Source organism: Oncorhynchus mykiss, chromosome 19, assembly GCF_013265735.2.
Source record: "Oncorhynchus mykiss isolate Arlee chromosome 19, USDA_OmykA_1.1, whole genome shotgun sequence".
NCBI lineage: Eukaryota > Metazoa > Chordata > Actinopteri > Salmoniformes > Salmonidae > Oncorhynchus > Oncorhynchus mykiss.
The window spans coordinates 46,766,947-46,782,593 of record NC_048583.1 but is presented as its reverse complement, the minus strand read 5'-3'; the positions used below and the strand labels follow the sequence as shown (position 1 = coordinate 46,782,593).

Here is a 15,647-nt window from a genome sequence, read left to right as displayed (position 1 = left end):
TCGAGCCCTAAATGCTGATTGGCTGACAGCAGTGGTATATTTAAGCAGTAACGCCCGAGGAGGTGTGGTATATGGCCAATATACAACGGCTAAAGACTGTTCATATGCGTGACGCAACACAGAGTGCCTGGACACAGCCCTTAGCCATGGTATCCCCGAGGTGCCTTATTGCTGTTATGAACAGGTTTCCAACGTAATTAGAGCAGTAAAAATAAACATTTTGTCATACCCGTGATATACGGTCTGTTATAAACTGGGTGGGTCGAGCCCTGAATGCTGATTGGCTGACAGTGGTGGTATATCAGACTGTATATCATGGGTATGACAAAACATTTATTTTTACTGCTCTAATTATGTTGGTAACCAGTTTAGAATAGCAATAAGGCACCTCGGGGGGTTTTGGTATATGGCCAGTATACCACAGCTAAAGGCACTCTGTGTTGCGTCATCCATAAGAACAACCCTCAGCCGTGGTATATTGGCCATATACCACACCCATGCCAAAGCATAAATGCTGAACAAAATTGCTTGGCTACAGTTGTTTAGATTGGTCTGCTAATACTAGTAAAGGCCCAGTGCACTACTTTTGTGATAAAAAAAATATTTTGGTTTATTGCAAGCACCCTCAGCACCCCTGCTTCCCGCGGCTGTGGATGCAAGGCTCGCACTTTGCCCAAAGGCGCATGCCGCACAGAGAGCGCAGCAGGCATCCTTCATCCATCAAGACTCCTCTCTGAAACCCTGCCCACATTTGTATTGTTTGCTCTGCAGAGGACATCACGCCTTTAAATATTATTCCCTCCCGTCCTCCTCTCTTCATCCTACTCCAGCACTCAAGCAATCAAAAAGACTGAAGAGTCAAAGGGATCAACGATCGCTGAACACCGAGGAAAGCGGTCAGTTTTGTAGACTGGCTGCACCAATAGCACATTGCTATATTCGTGGTCGACTTTCTCCTCCCAGCACCTCAGCACTCTTGTGTGAGAATTGCAGCGATTGTCCAGCTGGTCACTAGCCTTGGAAAAGCTGTTATCCGAATACTGCGCGGAAAGAGGGTGGCGAAGAAGAGCGAGTAGGCTGAAGATACAAGTTTGTTGGAAAATAATATATATTTCATTTGGAACATTTTTAAGTTTAGTTCACAATGTCTCTGTCTGTACCCCATAATGGAATCAAGGCGGATAACGAACCCGTTATCGAGCTCTTTGTGAAGGTACGTCCCTGAATAGATTGTCCAGTAGCAGGCTCTCTTTCGGCCGTCGCATTCGGCATTGGGAAAAGTTTAGTTTGTTAATGATCAATATTCTTCTGAATAATAAGTTAGCATAATTATTATTAAGCCTACATTGACAAATATATTTAGTCGTTTGTGGATTTATCAGTAGAAAAATATATACTTTTATTTATTGGAGTGCGTAGGACAGTTACAAAAGTGGGCTGTCCTTATTTATGTACCATTTGGTTTTAGTTATATTGCTGCCATTTGCTTGCAAAAACGGTTGCCTGGAGAAGCGTAGTTTACCGTACATAGGTCTACAGAAGTCAACGAGTCTTGCAAATAACATGGTGATAAGTTTGCCCAAGCGTTTTAAGATTTGTCACAATTTCAGTAGGTTCATTTTTTTTGTTGAAATTTCCCAAAGTGTGGCCATGTGGTTTTATGTCAGACGTGTAGGGCGGATACCACGGCCCTCTTCTCCCACCATAAGAGGGAGAGGAAGAAAAAAGCATCTCCCCTTTCAAGTGTGTCTCGATTTGGTACACATTTTTTTAATTAATAAGCTTGAATTGTAAATGTAATTGAAAGTTCAGCAATAGCCCTTAAATCAGCGGAACATTGTTGCATTCAATCAATCGATAAACCATACATTGTAGCACGGTTTGGTCGCATTGTGGTCAAAAGAATTGCTGCCCTAGACTTAAATACAGAATTCCGGTCGTGGGATATCTGGGAGCTTAGTTGTTATTTTGTCATGTCGAGGCACACTTGAAAGGGGGATGGAACTTGTGATATTTGTCAATTTAAGAGAGAATGAACGAATATCTTATACAACTACTGTCATATGTTTATTATTAGGTCCTGCTTAGGCTGATAGTGATGGTGGTGTGGTGCAAATAAATGCAACAAAACAGACTTTCCCCTCCTCAAGTTTATAAGAAGTCGGAGAGTAAACTTCTGAAATTTACACAGGAAAGGGAAAGAAGCATTTGGCTCCCACAATATTCTCCCTCACCAAGTCTGCCAGAATGAGGATACCTCCCCCTTCTTAGTTGGCATACATTAGCGATGAAGTAATACAGCTTGTAGTGTATGTGAGGAAGATCTTTGAACTTGCATTTCGATCAATCTAAAGTTACTCATTTAAAAAAAGGTATATGAACTAGACTAGAAAATTCGGGACATCAGACTGATATCTGACTTAGAATAGGACTGAAATATTTTATAAACTCCCATTAACCCTGTTTGTGATCTGTAAATGTTTTTGATTTTCTTCTGCCAGTTGCTTGGCAAAGCGGGAAACGAGCGGGAGAGGGAAAACAGGAGGAGGGGGTGTAACCCCGGGGGAATGGAGGGGTGAGTGGGTTTGGGGGCCTGAATTCATTTAGGGAAAAACGTCAGAGGCCTTTTGCCTGCAAACAAGCTTTAATGGTGATGTAAACTCACTGCCCCCCTCCAAGCAGTGTTTCACTAGTGATTATGATCATCACTGGTTATGATGCTGCTGACAGTGAGATCTTGATACATGTGTCTCTTTTCTGCAAGAAATGGGTGAATGGCAATAGACAGACTCACGATCTGTCAGATGACTCATTCACTTTTTGCAATATGACTGCAGTTATGGCGGACACAGGATCTAGCAGTCTGCCTTCTTCATCGGCCTGTGTGAGAAAGGAGACGGAGACAACTCTATACCTAATTGTTATCACAGATTGGTCAAAAACTCTTTGCCCTGTTCTGTTCGGTGCTTGGGTTCAGTAGACAGATGGGATCTCTCTCTTTCTCTCTCTTTATCCTCCTTTGTTCTCATCTACTGACACAGAGGTGATCTTCAGCGTCCAGGAGAGAGGCCTTTGTTGAGGGAGGATGAGTGTTCTGTATTGATAATGCTGGACTGTTTGCCTTTGGCCACTGGGCTTTCACTGCATAACAGAAGACAGGGTGGTGTTAGCGACAGCCAGCTACGGCTAGCTAGCTACCTCAGAGTGAGCCACCCCTCGCATTCAGGAGCAGTTACATCATCCCTGGTGACGCCACACATGTGACTACAACCACTCTCCCGCACCTCTCCCTCTGTTACTGTGCTGTGTGATCTTTCTCTGCTGCACTTGTGTACACAAGATCTTCCCCCATTGTCCGGGTGTGTGAAAGATAGTAAACTAAAATCCAAATGCTAATTTGAGTGTCCAGGATTTTCTACTCACACTGTTTACTGTTGGTTTAGCCAGGAGTCTATGGAAATTGTTTGGATTGTAGAAGGGAGTTCAGACCTCAAGGTTTTATAGATGCGGAATTCCAGAATTAACCTGACGTCAATTTAACCCTTGATCCCCTGCAGATGAATTATTGTTTTACAGTAGGCATACACATACTAAGTAAATGTTGTTGATCTCAGTTGGCTCTTGATTCCTCCTCATAGCAGTCAAATAGGTAGTTAGTAATGTCTGCCATCTGTTTGCTCATATGAGACAGTTGGTTTGCAAACTGTAATTGGGATATCTGGCCAAGAGAAAGTTGAACTGCAAGTGGTTATGCAGAATGATACCCAGCCTGAGATTTTAATGAAGGCTTGAAGACTCCCGTGGTGTCATTTTGATGGCTCAAATCCAATCTGACCCCTACTGTACCCATCCAGCCCTACCACACCTCAGGCTGAATCATCCCTCCTGACTACCCTCTCTGGAAGTGTGGTCACTTTTCCTTGATGACTCATATTATCTCGAGACTCAGGGCATCGGCCATTTATAGGCAGACAAATGCACAATGGCCACTCAATCACCCAGCACCCATATACCTTAGTTACTGAATGAAACATGAAGCAATACAGATGACTCCACAGATGAAACCAGAAATGACATGCTTTCAATCTTTAGTTTGTATGTTACCTTTGTATGCTGTCTCTCTGCCAGCAAGTTTGCCAAGGGCAAGGCTGTTTCATGCTGGGATAAAGGCACAACTCCACCGCCTATCAATAATGACAACAGTGACAATAAACATTGGAAGTAATCTACTATGTCCCTGTCTGTGTTATGTGCTGCTGGAGAGAGTCACACGGACACCATGGCAACAGAGCCCAATAATGTACCATTCACCGCTTTTTAAAGAACACCTGCAGGGATGTCTTCCCAGGATAACATCCTGAAGGTCAGCACACTTCTCCCTCAGTCTCAGACCAGAGAGATGTCACGGAAAGAGCTGCTCATGTCCTGCACTTCTCTCCCAGTACTGTCTCCGTGTCTATATGTCTCTGTATTTGTAAACTCAGCAAAAAAAGAAACAGCCCTTTTTCAGGACCCTGTCTTTCAAAGATAATTAGTAAAAATCTAAATAACTTCACAGATCTTCATTGTAAAGGGTTTAAACACTGTTCCCATGCTTGTTCAATGAACCATGAACATGCACCTGTGGAACGGTCGTTAAGACACTAACAGCTTACAGATGGTAGTCAATTAAGGTCACAGTTATGAAAACTTAGGACACTAAAGAGGCCTTTCTACTGACTCTGAAAAACACCAAAAGAAAGATGCCCAGGGTCCCTGCTCATCCGCGTGAACGTGCCTTAGTCATGCTGCAAGGAGGCATGAGGACTGCAGATGTGGCCAGGGCAATAAATTGCAATGTCCGTACAGGGAGACAGGACGGACAGCTGATCGTCCTCGCAGTGACAGACCACGTGTAACAACACCTGCACAGGATCGGTACATCCGAACATCACACCTGCAGGGCAGGTACAGGATGGCAACAACAACTGCCCGAGTTACACCAGGAACACACAATCCCTCCATCAGTGCTCAGACTGTATGCAATAGGCTGAGGGAGGCAGGACTGAGGGATTATAGTCTTGTTGTAAGGCAGGTCCTCACCAAACATCACCGGCAACAACGTTGCCTATGGGCATAAACCCACTGTCGCTGGACCAGACAGGACTGGCAAAAAGGGCTCTTCACTGACAAGTCGCGGTTTTGTCTCATCAGGGGTGATGGTCGGATTAGTTTATCGTCGAAGGAATGAGCGTTACACCGAGGCCTGTACTCTGGAGTGGGATCGATTTGGAGGTGGAGGGTTTGTCATGGTCTGGGGCGGTGTGTCACAGCATCATCGGACTGAGCTTGTTGTCATTGCAGGCAATCTCAACGCTGTGCATTCCAGGGAAGACATCCTCCTCCTTTATGTGGTACCCTTCCTGCAGGCTCATCCTGACATGACCCTCCAGCATGACAATGCCACCAGCCATACTGCTCATTCTGTGCGTGATTTCATGCAAGACAGGAATATCAGTGTTCTACCATGGCCAGCAAAGAGCCCAGATCTCAATCCCATTGAGCACGTCTGGGACCTGTTGGATCGGAGGGTGAGTGCTAGGGCCATTCCCCCCAGAAATGTCCGGAAACTTGCAGGTACCTTGGTGGAAGAGTGACGGTAACATTTCACAGCAAGAATTGGCAAATCTGGTTTAGTCCATGAGGAGGAGATGCACTGCAGTACTGGTGGCCACACCAGATACTGACTGTTACTTTTGATTTTGACTCCCCCTTTGTTAAGGGACACATTATTCAATTTCTGTTAGTCACATGTCTGTGTAACTTGTTCAGTTTATGTCTCAGTTGTTGAATCTTGTTATGTTCATACAAATATTTACACATGTTTGCTGAAAATTAACGCAGTTGACAGTGAGAGGACATTTCTTTTCTTGCTGAGTTTATTTGTATTTCTCATGGTTCCCCATTAGCTGCTGCCAAAGCAGCAGATACTCTTCCTGGGGTCCAGCAAAATTAAGGCAGTTTATACAATTTTAAAAACATTCACAGATTTCACAACAACACACTGCGTGCCCTCGGGCCCCTACTCCACCACTAAAACGTATCTACAGTGCTAAATCCATGTGTATGTATAGTGTGTATGTTATCGTGTGTGTGTGTGTGTGTGTATTCATGTGTCTGTGCCAATGTTTTTGTTCCTTCACAGTTCCCGCAGTAGCATAAGGTGTTTTTTATATATATAAAAAAAATCTAATTGAACAGCTTGTGTCAGTTACTTGATGTGGAACACAGTTACATGTAGTCATGGCTCTATGTAGTACTGTGTGCCTCCCATAGTCTGTTCTGGACTTGGGGTCTCTGAAGAGACCTCTTGTGGCATGTCTTGTGGGGGTATGCATGGGGTGTCAGCTCGGTCCAAATACAATGTTTTTAGTTTTACAAATATTAAGGGCTAACTTGTTCCTTGCCACCCACTCTGAAACTAACTGCAGCTCTTTGTTGAGTGTTGCAGTCATTTCAGTCTCTGTAGTAGCTGACGTGTATAGTGTTGAGTCATTCTCATACATAGACACTATGGCTTTACTCAAAGTCAGGGGCATGTCGTTAGTAAAAATTGATAAAAGCAAGGGGCCTGAACAGCTACCCTGGGGAATTCCTGACTCTAACTTGATTATATTTGAGAGGCTTCCATTAAAGAACACCCTCTGTGTTCTGTTAGACAAGTAACTCTTTATCTACATTACAGTAGGGGGTGTAAAGCCATTACACATACATTTTTTTTCCAGCAGCAGACTATGATCGATAATGTCAAAAGCTGCACTGAAGTCTAACAAGACAGCCCCCACAATCATTTTGTCATCAACTTCTCTTAGCCAATCATCAGTCATTTGTGTAAGTGCTGTGCTTGTTGAGTGTCCTTCCCTATAAGCATGCTGAAATTATGTTGTCAATTTGTTTAATGTTAAATAGCACATTGCATGTGACTCCATGTAATGTGAGATCTTCCATCAAAGGTTAATAATAGTTTGGCATGAGAATTATTAGGAACATATTTGAATAGCTTGAATATGTTTTGTTTAATCTTTGCCCTCCTTTGCCTCTGCTTAGTCATGTCATTATGTTGTAAGATCCAGTTAAAACACCATCAATAAACGGAACTGTTTTTTGGCCTCACAAGTATATTCTAGTATTAACTTGCCCTCAACCTTTTTTTCTGCATGTCAATCTTAATTTGCCCCTTGTTTGCATATTTACCTGAATCTTTCAGTGTAAAGACATTCTTTCTTCCCCGGGGTGACAATTTGAAGCCAATTGAGAGTAGCCAGTTTTTATAGTCAAATCAATATAGCAGTTTATTCTCCCCAAGCACTATTGTACTGCTGTAGTCAGCATCATGAGTTAGGGGACAAAGATTAATGGTCTGTTGTTGTGTAGCGCTGCTGTTAACTGTGAGCGGTAGCTCTTCTCTGCACTATGGACTTGCTCCTCCAGCATCTGGGCTTCAAAATGCTTCATCATTGAAACTGTCAGGACTGGGCCTTGGCCAAATGTACCCAGCAATGTACCACAACACAAGATTAGGGGGATTTCTTATGATACTGTGTGTCTGTGTGCTCATGCCATCCTGTTCAGAGGAAAGGCTCGGTGCCTCATGCCATCCTGTTCAGAGGAAAGGCTCGGTGCCTCATGCCATCCTGTTCAGAGGAAAGGCTCGGTGCCTCATGCCATCCTGTTCAGAGGAAAGGCTCGGTGCCTCATGCCATCCTGTTCAGAGGAAAGGCTCGGTGCCTCATGCCATCCTGTTCAGAGGAAAGACTCGGTGCCTCATGCCATCCTGTTCAGAGGAAAGGCTCGGTGCCTCATGCCATCCTGTTCAGAGGAAAGGCTCGGTGCCTCATGCCATCCTGTTCAGAGGAAAGGCTCGGTGCCTCATGCCATCCTGTTCAGAGGAAAGACTCGGTGCCTCATGCCATCCTGTTCAGAGGAAAGGCTCGGTGCCTCATGCCATCCTGTTCAGAGGAAAGGCTCGGTGCCTCATGCCATCCTGTTCAGAAGAAAGGCTCGGTGCCTCATGCCATCCTGTTCAGAGGAAAGGCTCGGTGCCTCATGCCATCCTGTTCAGAGGAAAGACTCGGTGCCTCATGCCATCCTGTTCAGAGGAAAGACTCGGTGCCTCATGCCATCCTGTTCAGAGGAAAGGCTCGGTGCCTCATGCCATCCTGTTCAGAGGAAAGGCTCGGTGCCTCATGCCATCCTGTTCAGAGGAAAGGCTCGGTGCCTCATGCCATCCTGTTCAGAGGAAAGACTCGGTGCCTCATGCCATCCTGTTCAGAGGAAAGGCTCGGTGCCTCATGCCATCCTGTTCAGAGGAAAGGCTCGGTGCCTCATGCCATCCTGTTCAGAGGAAAGGCTCGGTGCCTCATGCCATCCTGTTCAGAGGAAAGGCTCGGTGCCTCATGCCATCCTGTTCAGAGGAAAGGCTCGGTGCCTCATGCCATCCTGTTCAGAGGAAAGGCTCGGTGCCTCATGCCATCCTGTTCAGAGGAAAGGCTCGGTGCCTCATGCCATCCTGTTCAGAGGAAAGACTCGGTGCCTCATGCCATCCTGTTCAGAGGAAAGGCTCGGTGCCTCATGCCATCCTGTTCAGAGGAAAGGCTCGGTGCCTCATGCCATCCTGTTCAGAGGAAAGGCTCGGTGCCTCATGCCATCCTGTTCAGAGGAAAGGCTCGGTGCCTCATGCCATCCTGTTCAGAGGAAAGGCTCGGTGCCTCATGCCATCCTGTTCAGAGGAAAGGCTCGGTGCCTCATGCCATCCTGTTCAGAGGAAAGGCTCGGTGCCTGTTGGGAGGAAGTTGCCATTTTAATCCTTCTGGTCCCAAGCAAGCCCTCTGCTAATGAGGCATTTATCTTGTAGACCAATGGCAGGAAACAAGATTGGCTTAGAACAACAAGAAATGAGGGAGAATGATGGATATGGAGTGAGAAAATGGAGAAGAGAGGGGGGACATAGCAAAGGGTTTAGGATGTGTTGGGAAAGGGCAGGCAACAATTCGGACTGAAATTCAACTTTATAGATCAGATTTAAACAAGTTTACAAATAGACATGGCCTCTGACATCTTTAGCTCTCTGTTACATCAACTTCGCTAAGAGGGTGCTCGAGTGCTCAACCTCAGAAATGAGGAGAATCTACCCTCGGGGCAGGCAGTGTAACCCAATCTGTCACTACCCGATCCCCTCTGCTCATGTTTCACATGCTGCCTGCATCCTCACAGCACCACACTAGTAAAATGAGTGACAGTGAGCCATGCCTAGTGTAGATAACCCTTAGTGAGCTATCCAAACATAGAGAATAGAGTAGCAAGGGACCAACCGGACCCATCCCTCTAACTCCCTCCTTCACTCTATCCACATCAATTTCTCTGTCATTTAAAGCCATGTTTGGTTTTCAGTGTCAGTGGGTGAACTGCTCTAGCCACTAGGTCCATAGTATGCTAATTATACAATTTAACCTATACTTCTACACCTTTTACAATCGTGTGGATGGGCTACTCAAGTCAACCACTTACAGTACTTGGCATTGTTACTGTAAGAATGAGCTCATAAGCTTTGGGACATCTTTGTGTGTGTGCCAGACTCTGGATCAGAATGAAACGCTACAGTAGGTCAAAGGTGGGTTGTCTGGTGTTCTGGCCAGTTGGACCAAATACTTAAAATGAGCAATGAGGCTAGTGTTTGTTTGTGTGTCCATGGTGCAGGCATAGCTGCCATGTCAAACTGGCTAACCCCCATAGTACAATGTTTGAGCTAAAGGGTGGTTCTTTAAAGTGGTCTAGACTAGCCATCTTTTCAGGGAACCACCATATTTTGTATTGATGTTGCCTCTATCATATGCATGTTGAACAGTGGAGGCTGCTGATGGGAGGATGGCTCATAATAATGGCCGGAATGGAGTGAATGGAATGGTATCAAACACAGTGTTTTCATCTGTTTTATACCACGCCATTCCAGCCATTATTATGAACCATCCTCCCCTCCCCAGCCTCCACTAATGTTGAAGACTACATGTAGTGTTTTAATGATGTGTGTGTACAGAGTGAGTGGGACTGGGATGGTCGGTGAGGAATGCAGTGTGTGTCTCGGAGTCATCTGTCTGGGGTCTGTTATTTTGTAAGGCGGTGGAGAGTCACAGCACAACCTGACCTCAGTGTTTGTGTTGGAACAAACTCTTTAAACGACAGTCACAGGGAGATGAGCAGAACGGTTTCATCTTCACATCTCCTGCACGTGTCTCTCTCTTTTTCTCCCTCCCCGTTTCTGTCTTATTCTTTGCTTCTTACTTTACTTGAGTCATGTTTCACTCAACTTCATCCCTGACTTTCAGTTATAATTTCATACTGTGTTATTATTCTTTACCTGGAGAGAGTAATGGGTCATGTTACTGATAACTCAGTCAGCTAAATTTGATCCCTCTCCACCCCTCGGTCAGTGTCCCAATTAACCCTTCATGTTGCAAGCCATACCTCTACTACCTCTGTAGGCCTGTCTGTCTGGGAGACGTTAGGTTCTGTCTGGGAGATGTTTGGTTTCCACTCCATGACGTCCACATGAATCAGAGGCACACCAGGGTGTGTTGCATTTCCTTCCCGTAGGGTCTGACTCCTCCACACTCTCATCCTTTGGACCACAGACCCAGCCACAGCCACCCAGCCATAGCCAAGTCCGCCTTTGTCCCAGCCCTTCCCTTCCAAGTAACAGGCCCACCTCAGCCAACTCTGCCGATACCAGTCCACCAAACCAAGCCCAACTTCAGCCAGCCCAGTCCTCCCAGCCCAGCCTAGTCTGCATGCTCGTCCAGCCCAGAGTAGGCGTGACATAACATGATGTGGCTCTTCCCTTCCCAGAGGAAATTCCTCCTGTGTCACTGGGAGAGAGACGAGAGGAGAACAGCGGAGCACTTGTTGGCCAGCCGGCCAGCTCCATATTTGGTAAAAGTGTGGCTTGAATTTGAGCCCACCCAATTTAGAATGTTAAGTGTGAGTGAAGGGGAGGATATGACCGTCATTTTACTAAAATTAGTCCTGGAGCAGACTGGGCAGAACTCTCCAAAGGAAAAACAACAGACATGCTACCGGTCCCAGTCTAAAGCTTTGATCTCCCACCACTTTGGTTGAGTGGAGTATTTTGGCCTCAAAGATGAGGACCTTTTAAAAGGTTAGGTGGATGATCGTTATTACAAAGGCACTGATGAAAATGACCTGACTGGTAATTTATACAATCCCTAAAGTGAGCTGCTGAGAGAGAGGGAGGCGGAGTGGGACATCTCATGATTTTCTTGCTGATGTTCCTAGCCATAAAACGTTATGGGGCGTGAGAAAAATACACTGTTTGTGTATACCAGTTAAAAGGCTGAGTAGCCAGTTTATTAAAATATCCTGAAGCTAACTACAGTGCATTTAGAAACTATTCAGACCACTTTTTTCCAAATTTTGTTACGTTACAGCCTTATTCTAAAATGTTATACATTTTTTAAAATCCTCATCAATCTACACAAAATAACCCATAATGACAAAGCCAAAACTAGTACATTTTTTAAAATATAATTTATTACAAATAAAAAACAGAAACCTTAATTACATAAGAATTCACAACTTTTGCTATGATACTCGAAATTGAGCTCCAGTGCATCCTGTTTCCATTGATCATTTTTTTTCTTCTTTTTTTTTCACCTTTATTTAACCAGGTAGGCTAGTTGAGAACACCTTTATTTAACCAGGTAGGCTAGTTGAGAACACCTTTATTTAACCAGGTAGGCTAGTTGAGAACACCTTTATTTAACCAGGTAGGCTAGTTGAGAACACCTTTATTTAACCAGGTAGGCTAGTTGAGAACACCTTTATTTAACCAGGTAGGCTAGTTGAGAACACCTTTATTTAACTAGGCAAGTCAGTTAAGAACAAATTCTTATTTACAATGACGGCCTAGGAACAGTGGGTTAACTGCCTGTTCAGGGGCAGAATGACAGATTTGTACCTTGTCAGCTCGGGGGTTTGAATTTGCTGCCTTCCGGTTACTAGTCCAACGCTCTAACCACTAGGCTACCCTGCCGCCCCACTTGGTAGCTAGACTCAGCCAATAAGAATCTGTTTTTCCCCACTTAAGTGCCCCTTCCAGACGATTCCACATGTGACGAAGCCAGACGTGGAGGTCCTGGGATGGTGTGGTTACACATGGTCTGCGGTAATGAGGACGCTTGGACATACGGCCAAATTCTCCAAAACTATGGTACAATTCTCTGGCAACAGCTCTGGAGGACATTCCTGCAGTTAGCATGCCAATTGCACGCTCCCTAAAAACTTGAGACCTGTGGCATTGTGCTGTGTGACAAAACTGCACATTTTAGAGTGGCCTTTTATTGTCCTCAGCAATGTTCCCTCAAATTGTTTTCAGCACTGAGAAAACTTGAACATTGTGAAAATTCTGTGCAACTTCCAGCGCGCGTTTACTGTGAACACTTGAGGCTGTACCTGCTTTAAGTCAGTTTTAACAGTGGCCAAGTGGGCTACTGTGGCTATTTGGTCATAATGTAGGTCTACCAAATCAAATCAAATCAAATTTTATTTGTCACATACACATGGTTAGCAGATGTTAATGCGAGTGTAGCGAAATGCTTGTGCTTCTAGTTCCGACAATGCAGTAATAACCAACAAGTAATCTAGCTAACAATTCCAAAACTACTACCTTATAGACACAAGTGTAAGGGGATAAAGAATATGTACATAAAGATATATGAATGAGTGATGGTACAGAGCGGCATAGGCAAGATACAGTAGATGGTATTGAGTGCAGTATATACATATGAGATGAGTATGTAAACAAAGTGGCATAGTTAAAGTGGCTAGTGATACATGTATTACATAAAGATGCAGTAGATGATATAGAGTACAGTATATACATATACATATGAGATGAATAATGTAGGGTATGTAAACATTATATTAAAGTGGCTAGTGATATATTTTACATCATTTCCCATCAATTCCCATTATTAAAGTGACTGGAGTTGAGTCAGTGTGTTGGCAGCAGCCACTCAATGTTAGTGATGGCTGTTTAACAGTCTGATGGCCTTGAGATAGAAGCTGTTTTTCAGTCTCTCGGTCCCAGCTTTGATGCACCTGTACTGACCTCGCCTTCTGGATGATAGCGGAGTGAACAGGCAGTGGCTCGGGTGGTTGTTGTCCTTGATGATCTTTATGGCCTTCCTGTGACATCGGGTGGTGTAGGTGTCCTGGAGGGCAGGTAGTTTGCCCCCGGTGATGCGTTGTGCAGACCTCACTACCCTCTGGAGAGCCTTACGGTTGTGGGCGGAGCAGTTGCCGTACCAGGCGGTGATACAGCCCGACAGGATGCTCTCGATTGTGCATCTGTAGAAGTTTGTGAGTGCTTTTGGTGACAAGCCAAATTTCTTCAGCCTCCTCAGGTTGAAGAGGCGCTGCTACGCCTTCTTCACGATGCTGTCTGTGTGGGTGGACCAATTCAGTTTGTCTGTGATGTGTACGCCGAGGAACTTAAAACTTACTACCCTCTCCACTACTGTTCCATCGATGTGGATAGGGGGGTGTTCCCTCTGCTGTTTCCTGAAGTCCACAATCATCTCCTTAGTTTTGTTGACGTTGAGTGTGAGGTTATTTTCCTGACACCACACTCCGAGGGTCCTCACCTCCTCCCTGTAGGCCGTCTCGTCGTTGTTGGTAATCAAGCCTACCACTGTTGTGTCGTCCGCAAACTTGATGATTGAGTTGGAGGCGTGCGTGGCCACGCAGTCGTGGGTGAACAGGGAGTACAGGAGAGGGCTCAGAACGCACCCTTGTGGGGCCCCAGTGTTCAGGATCAGCGTGGTGTAAATGTTGTTGCCTACCCTCACCACCTGGGGGCGGCCCGTCAGGAAGTACAGTACCCAGTTGCACAGGGCGGGGTCGAGACCCAGGGTCTCGAGCTTGATGACGAGCTTGGAGGGCACTATGGTGTTAAATGCCGAGCTGTAGTCGATGAACAGCATTCTCACATAGGTATTCCTCTTGTCCAGATGGGTTAGGGCAGTGTGCAGTGTGGTTGAGATTGCATCGTCTGTGGACCTATTTGGGCGGTAAGCAAATTGGAGTGGGTCTAGGGTGTCAGGTAGGGTGGAGGTGATATGGTCCTTGACTAGTCTCTCAAAGCACTTCATGATGACGGAAGTGAGTGCTACGGGGCGGTAGTCGTTTAGCTCAGTTACCTTAGCTTTCTTGGGAACAGGAACAATGGTGGCCCTTTTGAAGCATGTGGGAACAACAGACTGGGATAGGGATTGATTGAATATGTCCGTAAACACACCAGCCAGCTGGTCTGCGCATGCTCTAAGGGCGCGGCTGGGGATGCCGTCTGGGCCTGCAGCCTTGCGAGGGTTGACACGTTTAAATGTTTTCCTCACGTCGGCTGCAGTGAAGGAGAGTCCGCATGTTTTAGTTGCGGGCCGTGTCAGTGGCACTTTATTGTCCTCAAAGCTGGCAAAAAAGTTATGTAGTCTGCCTGGGAGCAAGACATCCTGGTCCGTGACGGGCTGGTTTTCTTTTTGTAATCCGTGATTGACTGTAGACCCTGCCACATACCTCTTGTGTCTGAGCCGTTGAATTGAGATTCTACTTTGTCTCTATACTGACGCTTAGCTTGTTTGATTGCCTTGCGGAGGGAATAGTTACACTGTTTGTATTTGGTCATGTTTCCGGTCACCTTGCCCTGATTAAAAGCAGTGGTTCTGGCTTTCAGTTTCACGCGAATGCTGCCATCAATCCACGGTTTCTGGTTTGGGAATGTTTTAATCGTTGCTATGGGAACAACATCTTCAACGCACGTTCTAATGAACTCGCTCACCGAATCAGCGTACTCGTCAATGTTGTTGTCTGACGCAATACGAAACATATCCCAGTCCACGTGATGGAAGCAGTCTTGGAGTGTGGAATCAGATTGGTCGGACCAGCGTTGAACAGACCTCAGTGCGGGAGCTTCTTGTTTTAGTTTCTGTCTGTAGGCAGGGATCAACAAAATGGAGTCGTGGTCAGCTTTTCCGAAAGGAGGGCGGGGCAGGGCCTTATATGCGTCGTGGAAGTTAGAATAGCAGTGATCCAAGGTTTTTCCAGCCCTGGTTGCACAATCGATATGCTGATAAAATTTAGGGAGTCTTGTTTTCAGATTAGCCTTGTTAAAATCCCCAGCTACAATGAATGCAGCCTCCGGATAAATGGATTCCAGTTTGCAAAGAGTCAAATAAAGTTCGTTCAGAGCCATCGATGTGTCTGCTTTGGGGGGAATATATACGGCTGTGATTATAATCGAAGAGAATTCCCTTGGTAGATAATGCCAGAGTGGCCTACCATCAAAAACTATGGAGAAAATGTATCCCATAACATTTTAACATGGGAATAGCGGTTCTGTCATTCAGCCTACAGTAGCAGCCAATATGGGATGTTCAATGTAGGCCTACATAAAAAAAAAAAAAACTTTTGCAAAAAACATGCTTGGCTTGACATTAATCTGTTTATCTACTTATCCTTCAGACAAGGAGGTGACTGAACATGTTTTTTGTGTTGTTTGATGCAAGAAACCACTTTACAAAATAAATGCATTATTATTC

The 15,647-nt window shown here is 45.3% G+C and overlaps 1 protein-coding gene across 2 annotated transcripts in view; it reads left to right on the top strand.

Annotated features, from left to right (window-relative positions):
• The first annotated feature begins 709 nt into the window (after positions 1–709).
• The window catches only part of LOC110498013 (chloride intracellular channel protein 4), a 29,863-nt gene continuing 14,925 nt past the window's right edge, over positions 710–15,647 (top strand). The window contains exon 1 of one of the 2 annotated variants that reach the window (XM_036954940.1): positions 710–1,213. Coding sequence is in view for 1 of the 2 variants with exons in the window: in XM_021574543.2 (XP_021430218.1) it covers positions 1,145–1,213 (69 nt within the window). In the remaining variant the exon portion in view is untranslated. The remainder of the gene's footprint in view (positions 1,214–15,647) is intronic. The other variant, XM_021574543.2, reaches the window with a different exon arrangement.